This window comes from Archocentrus centrarchus, chromosome 4 (assembly GCF_007364275.1).
Source record: "Archocentrus centrarchus isolate MPI-CPG fArcCen1 chromosome 4, fArcCen1, whole genome shotgun sequence".
NCBI lineage: Eukaryota > Metazoa > Chordata > Actinopteri > Cichliformes > Cichlidae > Archocentrus > Archocentrus centrarchus.
The window spans coordinates 26,061,572-26,076,286 of NC_044349.1; the positions used below are offsets into that span (position 1 = coordinate 26,061,572).

Sequence of the window (14,715 nt, forward strand, 5' to 3'; positions counted from 1 at the left end):
ACAGAGAAAATTAATAAACATGGTTGTGATACTCGTCAGCTGTCAAACCAGCTAATACAATGAAAGCCTGGTTGTGTTGACCTTCGTTCCTCAGGTCTATTATTTTGAGTTGATAAGTGTGTTACACTGGCAGGTATGACTGCATGTGATGCACTGCCCGGACACTCGGTCAGCAGCCAACAGGAGGACGCTGTCGTTGCTGATTTCAGGGCCAATGCTAGGTAGCTAGTTATCAGCAGCAGATTTTTTTTCAGGCATCAGCATTGTTGTCTGCTTTGGTGTTGTCTGGTATTCGTGCACTGTAGCTGTCATCCTCACTTTAGAAGAAGTTTTGAATGTGTGGCTAAAGGTGTGAGGTGTAAATCTAAAAACAAAATGCAGAAGCAAGTTCAGCGATCACGGTCATATTTTGAGGTCGTCCATTCCGGTGAGTGCACAGCTTGCCAGATGCAATTTGAGATAACACTACCCTGCTGAGTATCACACACTACTCAAGTAAGCAGTCTACACATGTGCGTAGTGTTACTACTTCTGTCTGCAGCCGCTACATGTGGTTTCAGTTTTCAGACAGCTTTCTTCACTGAAAACATGTTCAAACCAAGACTCTCAAACCTTTTATTTTCATCTTGAATATCCTTTCATTCAGTAGCTGCAAACATCCTCTTTTATAAAGATCGCTGCATGTAACAATGACAGTGCAACTGGTGCCCCAGATGGCTTGGAAGTCAAGTCAATAGCAATTATTGTAGCTTGGGTTCATGTTAATTCAGCCCCAGGAACTACTCGCAGCCAAACAATACATGCTTGCTTAGGTTCTACTTAAGGTGCTACTTTAAGTAAAGGTCTTTGTGTTTAAAGTGCAATTATTCTACACCTAGTGCAGCATTTACTACTTGTTCAGCTCTGAAGATGAGATTGTGAGGTCTTAATGACATTGTGCAGAGGGTTACTGACCTAGCAACCAATCAGATACAGGCAGGTACAATAAAAACTGTGAATCTCTGATATTTTTTTTTTCCAGTTCATCATGCAGCTCATCCCATCTTTCTCACAGCAATGAATATTTGCATCAAGGCATGAGGATTCACAGCAGGGTCCAAAGCATGATTCACTCACACATGTAAACAAGATCATTTATGGTAGACGCTCTGATCTGATGTGTGCCTGAGTGATGATCAAACTGCTGTTAATTCTTACAGCTTTCTGGGTACAGATGTGCTAACATAGTCACTCATGATAACTGAATGACTCGAAACGAAAGGAAAATTACTGAAATTAAAATTTCACCCTTAATTTTACACCGCCTTGTTTTTCTCTCTGGTAATTCTGCAAATGAAAAAAAAAAATTCTGCAAATGAGTACATCTTGTCTCTGAGTTGTTTTTTTTTTTTTTTTTTCTTTAACTGCGATGAATGAAGCCTGGCTGCTAGGCGACAGTCAAATACGAAATTGCATCCCCCTCCTGGTCTCAGTCTTCCTACTTTAAATCACCTTTGTGGCATTCATGGGGATGCTGTTGATGCTCTTACTCCTTGTCAAACTCTCCGTAGGGCTTTTTGTCTTCCCGGTGCCACCTGCTGCTTCATCCTCGTTTTTACGAAAGCAGTAGACCCCATAGAGGCGGAATTTTTTATCGGGGAAGCCAAGGTTTCGGACTCCTGGCTGGGAGCCTCCACAGCGAGAACGGGGGTTGACTATGGGGTACCGGATGCTGCCATCCTCAAGCCAGCCTGCTTCACAGCGATCCAGCAGTTGAAACTTCCACGCTGCATAAAGCTGACCCACTTTGGCCGCCACTGAACCATCTCGAATGCACGCCTTAATCGCCTCCACATAGTTCACCTTCTTGAAGCGCTTGAGGAAATACACTTTGCCTAAGGCAATAAAAAGAGAGGCAAAGGAAAGTTGTTTGTTGTAAGAATGTTAAAAGGTGAAGGAAAACAGAGCCTGTGCATTGTTCAGAGGGACAAAAGGGAAGAGAATGAGAGGAGGAAGCCCCAGAGACAAGCTAAGCCCTGAGGGTAGATATTCACAGCTTTCCTGGCCTCTCTGCCTGATTGTGTTCAAAATATCAAATCATTCCAATGACCGTCTGGGCTGCTGTTCAAAATCGAAAGGCAATACTGTATCAGTGAGCAGAACTCTAAAATTGCTCTTAAAATTCTTCAGTTTTTGCTTTCATCTTACCTCTGGGGAGACTTTTCGCCTGGTGGTGTATTAAAGAAATCAGTATCCTAATAAGTTAACTTGTTTGAACTGAGCTGAATCACAAGATACCTTCACCTAAGACAGAAGCAAAGAATAAACAGTCCAAGCCAAGAATAAAAGTCTGCTGGTTTCTCAAGCCAACTCTTTATGAAAATCATGTCAGCAAGCACAGCTTTGCAGTTGGCTCAGCTATTGATTTTATGCTTGTTTATGTGACTGGTGGCTATTAGAGAGGCAGAATATTGTCTCATATTTCCCCAGCGGACTTTCGGTAAATGCATTTCAGCTGGACTGAGACACAGCATCGGTCACAACCACTGCTCGAACCTCCTGCCCACAACAGCCCGTCCGCAGTAATTAGCACACAAGGGAAACCATGAGCTACTGTTTAAGGTTTCTGTCAAAACCACCTTTTTCTCACGGAGTAAAGGCACTGGTTCGTTTCCCATGATTAGGCTTTCCCTAAACAGTTTGTGATTGAATAAAATTGTCTTTAATTCTTTTAAGCATCTCATAAACAAGTATGCAGGCTTGAACTCTTTTTTTGGGAAACTATTTTAATTTCACAGCAGTGATTCAACATTTTACAAAGCCCATTTGTTTCCCTCTGACAGTTAAATGTGAGGGCTTGTAGGGCTTTCATATCAAAATATACACTGAAAGAAACAAACTGCATTTGAAGGAAACAACCATGATCTATAAAGTTTATTAACTGAACTGTTGAATCTCCTTTTTTTCATGTGGAAATAAAGCTGAAGTGTAAAACACTACAATTCACTGTAGTATTCAGGCAGGTGCATTTAACTTCTTGGAGTCTTGCTGTTTGCCTATTCTCCCGCCAAGAAATATTCTGGCACATAACCCCTTTAAAGCTGTCTATTTTTGTTTTTATCTTTTTTTTATACTTGTGCGATCGAGGAAATAAGAAAAAGTGTTTTTTTGTTTTTTGTGAGCTTTAGAGGTGCTAGAAGGTAGATTTTGTTATCATTTAGTTTCCCTCGAGGCACTTCTCATCTAACACGCTGCGAGAAAGCAAATTTGAGTATATAGTACAATCGATGTGGGTTATTTTTTATATACTGATTACTCTGAGTGACCATGTCCTTCTGTAACAAATGAGTAATAAACCATGTCACATTTTGACTGACCCACAACTACACAAAACTTTCCTGCAGTAAAACTAATCCACTCTTCCCCTTTTTTTTTTTGTTTGGGCTTATGAACCTGAAGGTAGCGTGTACAGACTCTCTGCGGGAAAGTGATGTAAATCAAAGAGATGGGAGATGAAAGCCGAAGCTTGGCACCCAGAGGACACTGTGGCCCTAGCAGGGCTGAATCAACATAGCCTGATTTAAATCCAATGGCCTTAGGCCTGCAAGATCACAGGCAGAGATCAGAGACATGGGCCTCATTTCCCCCTGGTCTAACACTCATGATAGATCCTCTTTTTACAAGTAGCAGCATGACAAACTAGCTCTTGCAAGTTTTTGTTCTTTCTTAATATCACACCACAGATGCTGGATCCTATTGAATATTTGTTGCATTGTCACTGAGATAGACTACAAACTATGTATCTCCATCTCTCACCATTGGGTTTGGAAGTGAAGCAGAAAGCATCATAGCGCTCATCTTCCTTGTGCCTGTAGCCATAGTTCCGAACACCAGCTGGAGTGTCTTTACGTCCGCACTGGTCTCTGGGATGAGAGATAGGGTATTGAACCGAGCCGTCCTCCAGCCATCCAGCATTGCACCAGTCTAGTCCCTCCAGCCATGCCTGCAGAAAAAGATAATGTAGGTTAGTGGGTCATACTAAAGGATTAAAGACATTGTAAAGAGGAGAACGAATTCAGTTTATCTCCTCTGACATAACACCATTGCACTTGACTTTACTGCATACAGCCTTTGAGAGTGGGAGGACTGACCTGCAGTAAAATTCCTGATCTGCATATGCTTAATTTTAGACTTACTGCTGCCCTAAAAAGTTTATGACACCACCAAGCAAGCATATTGCAATAACTAAAAATGGTGCCTGTAGACTAATGTACTGTGGAAGGTGTGATCAGTATAGATCCTAGCTAGTGACAGCTCTTCAGTATGAGAGCCTGTCCATGTTTGAACCAAACAGAGTATGTGAACTCACTTTGTGCAGCTGAGAATGAGAAGCTAGAATGGCATCCTGCTTTTTGCAAGTATCCTCAGCCTGGTAGTAGTTAAGCTTATAGCGCCCCTCACGGGGATAGTAGGGAAAGACCACTCCTACGGGTAGCAGAATCAGAGCAGGAAGCTGTAAAAGTCTAAACATTTTATGCAGACATGTAGATCAAAATTTACAAGATATCTTGTAGTTATCCCAAAGATGATAAAGTCCTTTGTTGCAGCGCTTAAAATTTAAGTTAAACACCAAACACATACAGTCATGTGAAAAAGAACGTTTTCAGTTGATTCTGTGCAGTCCTGTAAAAAAAACACAGTGGACACTCAATGCTTCCATAGGAATTAAAAGGGTGATGCTAATCAAATGCACTTGATTAACTGATCATCAGCGAGTCTGAGCACCTCTTTTTAAAAGTAGACATTTTGGCACTTTGTTGGTCTGGAGCATTCAGGTGTGTACTAACACAATGCCAAGAAGGAATGATAGGGAAGCAATTATTGCTGCCTATCAGTCTGGGAAGGATAATAAAGCCATTTCCAAGCAATTTGAAGTCCATCACTCTACACTGAAAAAGATTATTCACTAGTGGAAAACATTCAAGACGTCTTCCCAGGAGTGCACGTCTCAGAATATTCGCCCCAAAGTCAAACCATAAAATGCTCACAGAAATTGCAAAAAACTAAGTGATACATCTCAGACTCTGCAGGCCTCAGTTGACATGTTAAATGTAAAGTTCCTGACAGTACAATTAGAAAAAGACTGAACAATCGTGGCTTGTTTGAAAGGGTTGTCGGGAGAAAGCCTCTTTCTAAAAAGAACGCGGCAGCACGTCTTAATTTTGCAAAGCTGCATCTGAACAAACCACAAGATTTCTGGAACAATGTCCTTTGGACAGAGGGGACCAAAGTGGAAATGTTTGGGTATAATGCATTATTTGGTAAAAACTAAACACAGCATATCAACACTAATACCTCAGACCAACTGTAAAACACAGTGGTGGTGATTTGGACTTGTTTTGCAACTGCTGGACCTGGGCACATTTCAGTCATTGAGTTGACAGTGAACTCCTCCGAGTATAGAAAGTATAAGAAATGAATCGAGGTGTTGCAATGGCACTAGTCCCAGTCAAGTGCATAAACCTCAATGAACTGAAGCAGTGCAGTAAGGAAGAATGGGCCAAAATCTCTCAACAATGATGTCAGAGACTGATACAGTCATACAGAAAATGATTACTTCAAGTTACTGCAGCCTACGGTGGATCTATAATCATAGGCTGCACCTTTTACAGAAATGCACAGAGTCTTGACAACTTCTTTTTGACTGTCACAAAGTATATTTAATAACTTTAAATGAAATATTAAATAATAATATAATTCTAAAACAAAAGTAAAATATCCCAAATTCAATAAAGCAAACTAAAATGGAACTACAAATGACTTTGAAAACAGTAAAAAAAAAAGTATCACATGACATTTTAAGTGTCACAGTATAACAGAGTGTAAAATGTAACAGTGCGAGACTGAACATTTCAACAAAATCTCCTCCAAACGAGCCAATTCCTGACCTTCTAAGTCAAGGTTGACAAATCCTGTATCATCTTCCATGTCATTAGTGACCTCACACTCATAGCGGCCATAGTCCTCCAGTGTGACATTTTGGATGATCACCGACGCGTCACCTGGTCCTGCTTGCTCCAGAAACACGCGGCCTCGATACGAACCGAACACACGCTGCTGCCTGGAGAGATTAGAGAGAGACTCTTGTCCCTAAAGCTGCTGTTAGCAAAATGATTCAGAGCGCTTCAACCTGAGAAAATGCTTGAATGATGAACTGTGTGTGGCAGAGCTTATTATGTCAGTGTATTTCATCTGTGCGGGTTCATGAAAATCCTTACCAAATGGATGCGTGTTTTGCAAGTGTGTGCAAAACAATAAAACACGCAGCAGTGAAACAAAAGGAAATCTAAAAATCTAAAATCAGAAAATTAGTTAAAACAAAAGTCTGAGATGGACTGATTGAGAATAAAGATGCAGAATTTACTTTCCCAGTGCTACAAAGACGTCCTCGAACTGCAGGGTATCTGTCACTTTGGTCCATTTAATCCTGATGCGAGCAGGATCGGCATTCTCCGGCTCGTGATGGAATCTGCAGGGCAAAGTGATGGAGCCACCCCGATGTGTCACCACTTTACCGGGAGCTGTCTGCACAATCACAGCTCCGGTGTCATCCTCTGAAAGGAAAGAAGAAACGCGGGGGGGGGGGGCTGCATTTATTCAGTGATAGCACCGAAACATTTTTAGTAATATTCCTGATCTGTTTAAATTTTTCTTTTATATGCAAGTTAGTTGCTAATGATTCTCCTTATTGAGAATAGTTCCTGGCCAGAAGTCTATACTATGAATTGTCCACCTTGGTTAAATGGGCAAATAATACCGGAATGGTAAATACATGTGGATAAGCAAGGAATTCCCCATTATAATACTAATATGTGTGGTCAAGCACTTATAATTCACCCTACACATGACCAATACTTGTAACGCTAATCATAAAATTCAGTCTTTGATTCTCTTTGTGAGGCTTATCTCTGTAAGATGTGTGCAAAATTAAATCAGCGTCAGCTAATAAAGCGTGTGCTGTTTACTTGTGCCATCACATTACTGCCCCAGTAATTCAGCATATCAACAGTGGAGACCATTTTTTTCTTTCTATCAAAGGGTCCAGTGCTCAGCACACTCATCCCTCTGTCTGACTCTATCACCAGATTCTCACTCTAAAACTTTTACCTCCACTTCTGCAGAGAGCGATTCAGCAACATGACCCAAGACTAATGGCAACCACAGTCCTCTTCATCCAAATGGACAACAAGACCTATTTAGCATTTTTGGCAGACATTTGTCCAGACGCTGTGTGTGTGTGTGCGTGTGTGCATGTGTATGTGTGCGTGTGTGCACACGTGCATGCGCACCTAGGCAACCAAAGACACACAACATGTGTGGGGTAAACATTTAAAATGTTTAATGAGCAGCTGCAAAAGGTTTTCTGCTATGTTGTGACCAGATAAAGGCACCTACAATTATCCGTGCCAGCCAGCAATTAGTCCTGTCACTGTTACTGGTCTCTGCAAAGTTGTTTATCACCGTCACCCATAAAAGCATCAAGTGGTGTTTAATCAAAACTTTAAGCACATTATTTCTCACCACTAGGGGCTATGCTGTGAAATACTGATGTTAAGCCAAATAACATAATTTTAGGCTTTCATTAGGTTTTACAAATTGCCGGCAGTGCTGATGTTTTCAGATCCACAGGGTTTCTGTATCAGTCACTTTGAAAAGGGGGTCCTACTGGTTACTCTGGGATCTGGAAGGTGCAGGACTTTCTTTTGGCTACTGTATGCTTCTAAGTTATAATATTTCATTGAAAAATATCATACTTTAGTGTGGATTTTCATAAGAATTTATTGATACCAGTGCTATCATTGATTCTGTTTACAGTATCTTAGGCTCAAGCAGGATTTCAGCATTAAGTGTTTAAGTTATCTTCTGGGCTAAACACAGTACAGAAAAAGAGAAGAAAGCCTGTGTGTGTGACTCAAGTGAGCCAGAGCCCCACTGCCTTAAGTTTGGTATCGTGTTTTGAAATGGACAGTCTGAAAATAGCTACAAAAGAAACATAATAAAAAGAATTGGTAAGCTGGTTAGTAAGTTGGTTAGTACACGCTTACTTCTTCCATAGGAATTAAGAGGGTAAGTGGTAGCCAGGTGACGCTAATCAAATGCACTTGATTTGCTGATCATCAGCAAGTGTGAGCACCTCTGTAAAAGCAGATGTTTTGGTGGTTTGTTGGACGGAAGCATTCAGGTGTGTGTTAATACAATGTCAAGAAGGAAGGATAGAGAAGCAATTGTTATTGCCCATCAGCCTGAGAAGGGTAATGAGGCCATTTCCAAGCAATTTGAAGTCCATCATTCGACAGTGTGAAAGATTATTCACTAGTGGGAAACATGCAAGACAGCTGACAATCTTCCCAGAAGTGCACGTCCCAGAAAATTCACCCCAAAGTCAGACCATAAAATGCTCACGGAAATTGCAGAAAAACAAGAGACACATCTCAGACTCTGCAGGCCTCAGTTAACCTGATTGTAAAGAACAGTGGGCCAAAATTTCACCACAATAATTTGAGAGACTGATAAACTCAGACAGAAAAAAATTACCTCAAGTTATTGCCGCTAAAAATAGTTCTACAAGTTACTGAATCATGGCATGTACATACCTTTTCACAGACAGTTTTTGTTAAATAAATCATGTAATAAATCATGTTCTTGTTCAACTGAGGTTGCATTTACCTAATTTGAGAATCTGCTAAGGATTAGATCATTTTTTATGTCCTGATACATAAAACCTTAGGACTGAAAAATTGTGTGCTTTCTTTTTCACATAACTGAACATACTAGTATCTAAAACTTGATAATTTCATGAAGTGTTTATAAGTCTGTAACACATCAACTGTAAGAACATATAAAATTAAATACTAACCAACTACTAAAATCACATATAATATTCAAGTAAATGATGTTGGACAACATATGGGTCACAAGAGTTACATTATTTAAAGCTATTCTACTTCAAGAGCAAGTAGCTTCTGCATTGCAGGTAATATGGACAGCCATAACTACTGCAGTCAATAATCTCAGATGTTTTCTATTTTTCTGGCAAGTAAAATGTTTATCACAGTCCTTAGGTGGGCAGTGTTTAATGGGATGCTCGCAGCTCTGATGATGAACAAAGCTGAAAGCTCTGCTTGTGAAGATTCTGTGTTACAAAGACCGAAACGGTCAAGGTAGCTTTATCTGCACAGCCCAGTGTCATGTAAATGAGCGAATAAAATGGCCAAGAAATGCTGCACAAAGTAGTGTGGAATGTGGAATATATTATGTATTAATGTGAATGCGGGTACACTGAGTTTTGAAGCCTTAGTGGAGACCTCTGGATCATGAAACCCATAAAAAGTTAAATAAGTGTATTTTGCCTGCACTCTAAGATGACCTAGCTGAGGTTAATAAAGCTGTTCAACTTTTCAATAACTTCACCAGTAACTTTTTTATCACTATCTTAGTAAAAGTCTTGCTGCAGACAGTCTACATTTCCTTCATGTTTTTGAGCACACTCAGCCTCAGATTGATATAAATGTAATTGTTAATACAAATGAAAGAGTAAACTGGCCTTACCAAGAACATGCACTACTTTCCTCCTTCCCTTCTCTGTGTCAGCAGTCAGGGAAGTTACCGAGAGAGCAGAGGTAAGGATGAACGCCACGAAGGACATTTTCCCAAAGATCAGAGGCTGCAGCTGCCTCGAGAACTGCAAGAAAGGACAGAACAGACACGAGAACAGCTTCACATCTTCATTTCCATTCCAGTTCAATGAGAAAAAACTTAGTACAACTTGCCAGCAATGCTAACTTTGGTATTAAATTATATAAGGTCTTAATATACATACCAAATAATGTTTTAAAAATTAAAACTGGACTATAACCAAACATACAGTATGATACATCAGAAGCAACTAGGCCAAAATTGGTATCTCCTAGATTTTCAGCAATGGTAAAACTCCACCAAAGTAAATGCATATGCCTCTGCAAAACTCTCTGCAGTAAAGCTGGTAACTAAATAACTGAAAACATGCAATCAATTATTCTGGGGGGCTAAAAGTGAGCTAACTTGGCTATATTTGGTTTAGAAAAGAGCCATGCTGTCTGCTCCTGCATTTGCTTTAACCTGTTAGCTCACAGTCACACTGCAGTCTAAACTTAAAGCTTGTTTGGTACTTTTTTTTTTATCTGCACTACCATGCATCTGTACTGAGAACTGGAAAAGTTTTTTTTTCTGTGAAAAGTCTTGGATCAGAAGAGGTCAGGAAGTAAACAATTAACTGCATACATGATTAGCAGAAAAATTATGGCAACTACTAAAGAAAAGAATAAACCTGACATTTGTTGTGCTTATAGATGTTAGACATAAGGACTATTATCATCTACGTCCAGCAAAGGGTGACTTTGCTGGAAAACACAGTTTCCCCCTGAATGCTGCTGTTGATTATGCTGGTAAAGTGTTTATTACAGGAGAATGTGTAATGGATGCACAGAGCCAGCATGTGACACCAGTTCTTCTGCTGCATCATATATACGCATGATTGGTCGAGGAGATGGCGCAATGCAAAACACTCAGCACATACTCAGGTCAGAGTTTCACTTCAGTGTGTATGGAATAAAATCATTATAGAAGTCATCTTAAAGGGGTCAAGGCAAATGCTGCCACTGCATGCACTGCTAGAGGTCTGCAATGTCAGCGTCACCTGTGAATAATCACTTCCTAAGAAACAGCTCTGCCGCACCACATAAATTCTGAACATGAATTCAGGCCTCAGTGAAGCAGAGTTACTAAAGCAGCTATTTTACATGCACATTGCACACTATAAACAGCCCTGCTGCATCATTTCTCTCAAGGTTAGTCCAATGATCATCCCTGCGAGCGAGCTGCACAGTAACGTAGCACACAGACCTGCAGAGCAGAGCCATACTATCCGAGCACAGAAGTGTGTGTGTGAACTTACCATGGCTATCACAACAGGATTATTGCCTGGATGAAGAAGATGTGCTGCTGTGAAGCGTTTAACTCCTCAGCCAGGCTAAACGTTGCTCTGCAGCAGCACTCACCTCTCCCCCCACCCCTTTTCCGTTTCCAGTCCCATTGCTGTTCTCTCACTCTGCAGGGGAACCACCGATGTTTGTGGGTCCCGCAGTCCTCCCGATGACGCAGCACATATTTGGTTGTGCACTGTGCGTGGATAAGTTTTCTCTGCCTTATAAAGCCAGTTACAGTGTCACTTATTGGACTGTCATATTGTTTCGGTTAATACAGTGAAAGCTTGTTTACTTTCAGGCAAACCAGTGTTTCTTTTAGAGATCAATATCAATAATAGAAATGTTTGCACTGAAATGCTGACTGCAAATTAAGATTGATTGTTGTATTCAAGACAAATCAAATTCAGTTAAGACAACTTTTATGACTGAGTAAGAGGAAGGTAATAAAGAACACACTTGGAGCTCGTTTCTTTGTTTTGTTTCTTTTTTTTTTTTAACTTGTTGCAATAAATGTCCAGTAATAAACATTCATAAACCGCACCAATACATTATGCACCCGTGTAGCTCAGCGGTGTCACAAGCGACCGCATCTCAATCCCGCTTTGCGGTGCAGGCGGTGCGTGTTCGAGTCCCGGCCTATCGCCGGTTTACCCGCTTGTCTTCCCCGCATCTTTCCCCCCCGTGGTTAAAAACTACACTTTTAGGGAGACAGTTGATTTTTGTGGCTTCAAAGACTGAACCCACTCATGCACAGGTAACATCTAGCTTCAGGACTCTCCTGTGCGAAATCAAAGGTCAAGATTGCAATTAAACAGAAAACGGTCCAAAATCTTGAACGAAAGACGTTTGTCTTTGCAGTCCATTCACTGAATATTTGATGGTGTAGAGGTTGTCAAACAGCTCAGAGAGATAGGTTTGTTCATAAGTTTCTGCAGACTTGTATCCAGTGGTTAAAAACAGAATTTCTCTCATGTTGTCTCCATTCCGCTTATTGATGTGGACTATTCTTGCTGCTCCATTTTCTTTTGCTTTGGTTTTCCTACCCTGTCAAATTCAAAATTTTAGCATCACCAGTTAAGTCCAATTCTCAGTAAGTTCCCTTTCCAAATTCTTTGCATTCATTGTAATCTGTTAGTCTCCCTTTTAGCCCCCCCCTCCCCATGTCCAACTCTCCGAGGTTCTTCAAGGCGTCTCATCCAGAGTCTTTAGCCTTCTGCTTACTATGCTCCACCACCATCACCAGTGTTTAGACTCTAAGGGGTCTGGTCAATATCTCCTGCTGTCATCTGGGATGTAGCTTCTCACCATAGTCAGACCGCAAAAATCCATCAATTCTTAATTTGCTCTTTTCTTCCAAATGACCTCTCCTTATTGGAATCAGTGATGTGGGTCCCACATCCCAACATCTCTTTTAAACACCACTTGAGCCTAGACTCTCCCTGGAGCATCATAATCCTAACACCATAAGATTCAAAATAAAAGGCCAAACTGTACACAAACAATTAAATGATGCTTTATGAGAGTGAAAAAAAAAAATTAACTTGCTCTTCAATGATGTATTATACTCAAATGAACAAAATATTCTCTGCCCTGTATCCACAGGATATAAACAAGGCTTTTGCAAACAAGTTGTTTGTTTGTATGGACCTCGGAGCAGAGAGAACGATTATCCTCCTACAGTACAAATCTATTAAAACCTGAAAAATACACTCCAGCCATACTTTTTTCTGATACTATTAAAACACTAAGGGTTTTGTCTAAGATTAACTGTTACCTAGAGGGGAGGTAATTTTCTCTAATGAAACTGAACAACCGTGGGCCAAAGATGTCCATCAGCATTGATTCAGTGTCTTGAAATTTGTGGATTTACAACCTACTTTCTCAATGCAGTTAACTGTTTTTATTTTGTTTTTGTACATAGAATGTCAAGGATGGCAAATATCACTGATGCCTCTTCAAGTGTGGAGTGTGTTACCAACCACTGGCCTGCATATTAGCAGAGAGCTTGAGTCGTGCAGCAAGACAGAGCAGATTTGTTTGTGCTCATGCCAAATGCATGCACCAGATAAAGAGCCGACCATGTTCAGATGAGGGAAACACATGCTGTGGCTCTATGTAAACTGTGTTTCTTTTATCATAAGCCATGTATTAATTGGTTAACTTAATTTTTGCCACGCATTCATGAAATAAAAAAATATATATTATACCATGATACCTCACTGGAAGTCCTTCCATCCCTGCAGTGTGAATTGTTTAGTTGTATTTTTCACAGCTCCACAGCTCTCCTGGGCCTCCTGCACAGCCGAGCAGACATCTGCAGCAAAGATCCCCTGTGACTCCCATCATGGGATTACAGAGCTGTTTGGAGCATCCACATTTGATTTAAAGCCTGTGTCATACACACTGAACGCATTGCATGTGCAAGCAGGAACGATGCCGCACTTCAGCATGTAAAAAAAGCTGCTGAGCGAGAGTGAATTAAATGAGTTTGCCTCTCTCCCTATCTGCTGGCCTATTGCTTAGCGAAGTACGAGGGATAATTACTTGTGAGTGGGCTACAGTTATTGATGGGGTGGGGACGGAAAGAAAGGTTACGCTGCTGTTTTAAAAAGCTTTATCTCGCCACATAAATAACTCCATTATCTCTGTCAAGAAAACACTGTTCATTGTGCTCATGTGACTGAACTGCATTCAAAGCATCGAGTTATTGAAAATGTTTTGGCAGATTTGCGAATTCCATTACATGGTGAGACGATAATCATTCTTAAGCCTTTCATATTAAGAACCCCCAGTTATAACAGTATTGACAGTGGTTTCAATAATGGTCTTTCTTCTAATTAAATGTTAGCAAACCTCTTCCAGTGAGCCCAGTGGTCACTGAAGTGTGTTTGTTTTGCCCAAACAAAAACAACACAAATCATAAGTCATTCATTTGATGTCTTTGTAAAAGACAATGATGAGAGCAGCAGTAGACCATTTACTAAGGCACCCACGCACTGCGAACACACAGCGGCATCAATCAGCAAAAAGGAAACAAAGGGGATCAAGGAACATAAGCAGATATGAGATGAAATGCTGGCAATTTGGGCACCCAGGATCAGACAGAATGCAGAATGGCAGACGCATGTCTTGTGTTCCTGTTATTCTGAGGGAAAAAAATGTCTTTTTAAAACTAAGATAGGCTGGCGGCAGGCAGCACTCATATACGTTCGCCAGAGTGAGTGCGTGACAATAGCTGCTGCTGAAGTGTACATTATCTTCTGCGGCACATGTCGGCACATCCTTGCCACTCAGTCCCTGAGTAATGATCTGCACACTGGCTCCGGTGGTGTTGGGTAGGAAAAAGTGAGCATATTGAGGAGTTATCAAGTCCTCCTCCCCTTCTCCCCACTCAGAACCCCACAACGTCTGTTTCACACTTGGGTGGGTGTGTTGATATGTAGACAGTTCCTGAAATTCAGTTATATAACAAGGTGTCAGTCAGCTCAGTGTGACATTTGACTTTTGTGTGGAAATACAGTGAAAAGTCAAAACTGTTTTTGCAAATTTGATGGAAACAAATAACAGCTTATTGGGCATGGCTCAAAGTCAAGCTCAGCCACTGATGACAGCTGAGTTCATTGCCAGCATCAGCTGATCTCAGAAAAGAGCCAAACTGCCAAACACAGATAAAATTACTGCAGATACCATCTTCTTTTGACCATAGTGGTCC

The 14,715-nt window shown here is 40.8% G+C and overlaps 1 protein-coding gene across 1 annotated transcript; it reads right to left on the bottom strand.

The window, feature by feature from the left end:
• Window positions 1–659: 659 nt before the first annotated feature.
• hapln4 (hyaluronan and proteoglycan link protein 4) lies at window positions 660–11,104 on the bottom strand. The gene is made up of 7 exons (XM_030727086.1): window positions 10,973–11,104; window positions 9,589–9,721; window positions 6,404–6,593; window positions 5,928–6,100; window positions 4,349–4,464; window positions 3,796–3,982; window positions 660–1,874 (listed from the first exon to the last, which is right to left on the bottom strand). Exons 1-7 carry the CDS (start codon window positions 10,973–10,975, stop codon window positions 1,483–1,485), a joined length of 1,194 nt encoding a protein of 397 aa, XP_030582946.1. The 5' UTR covers window positions 10,976–11,104; the 3' UTR covers window positions 660–1,482.
• Window positions 11,105–14,715: the final 3,611 nt, after the last annotated feature.

Coding starts and splice junctions, on each gene's coding strand:
- hapln4 (XM_030727086.1), bottom strand. Junction 4,465..5,927: donor TGTCAACCTTGACTTAGAAG/GTCAGGAATTGG, acceptor TGCTACCCGTAG/GAGTGGTCTTTCCCTACTAT. Junction 3,983..4,348: donor CTCATTCTCAGCTGCACAAA/GTGAGTTCACAT, acceptor CTTTTTCTGCAG/GCATGGCTGGAGGGACTAGA.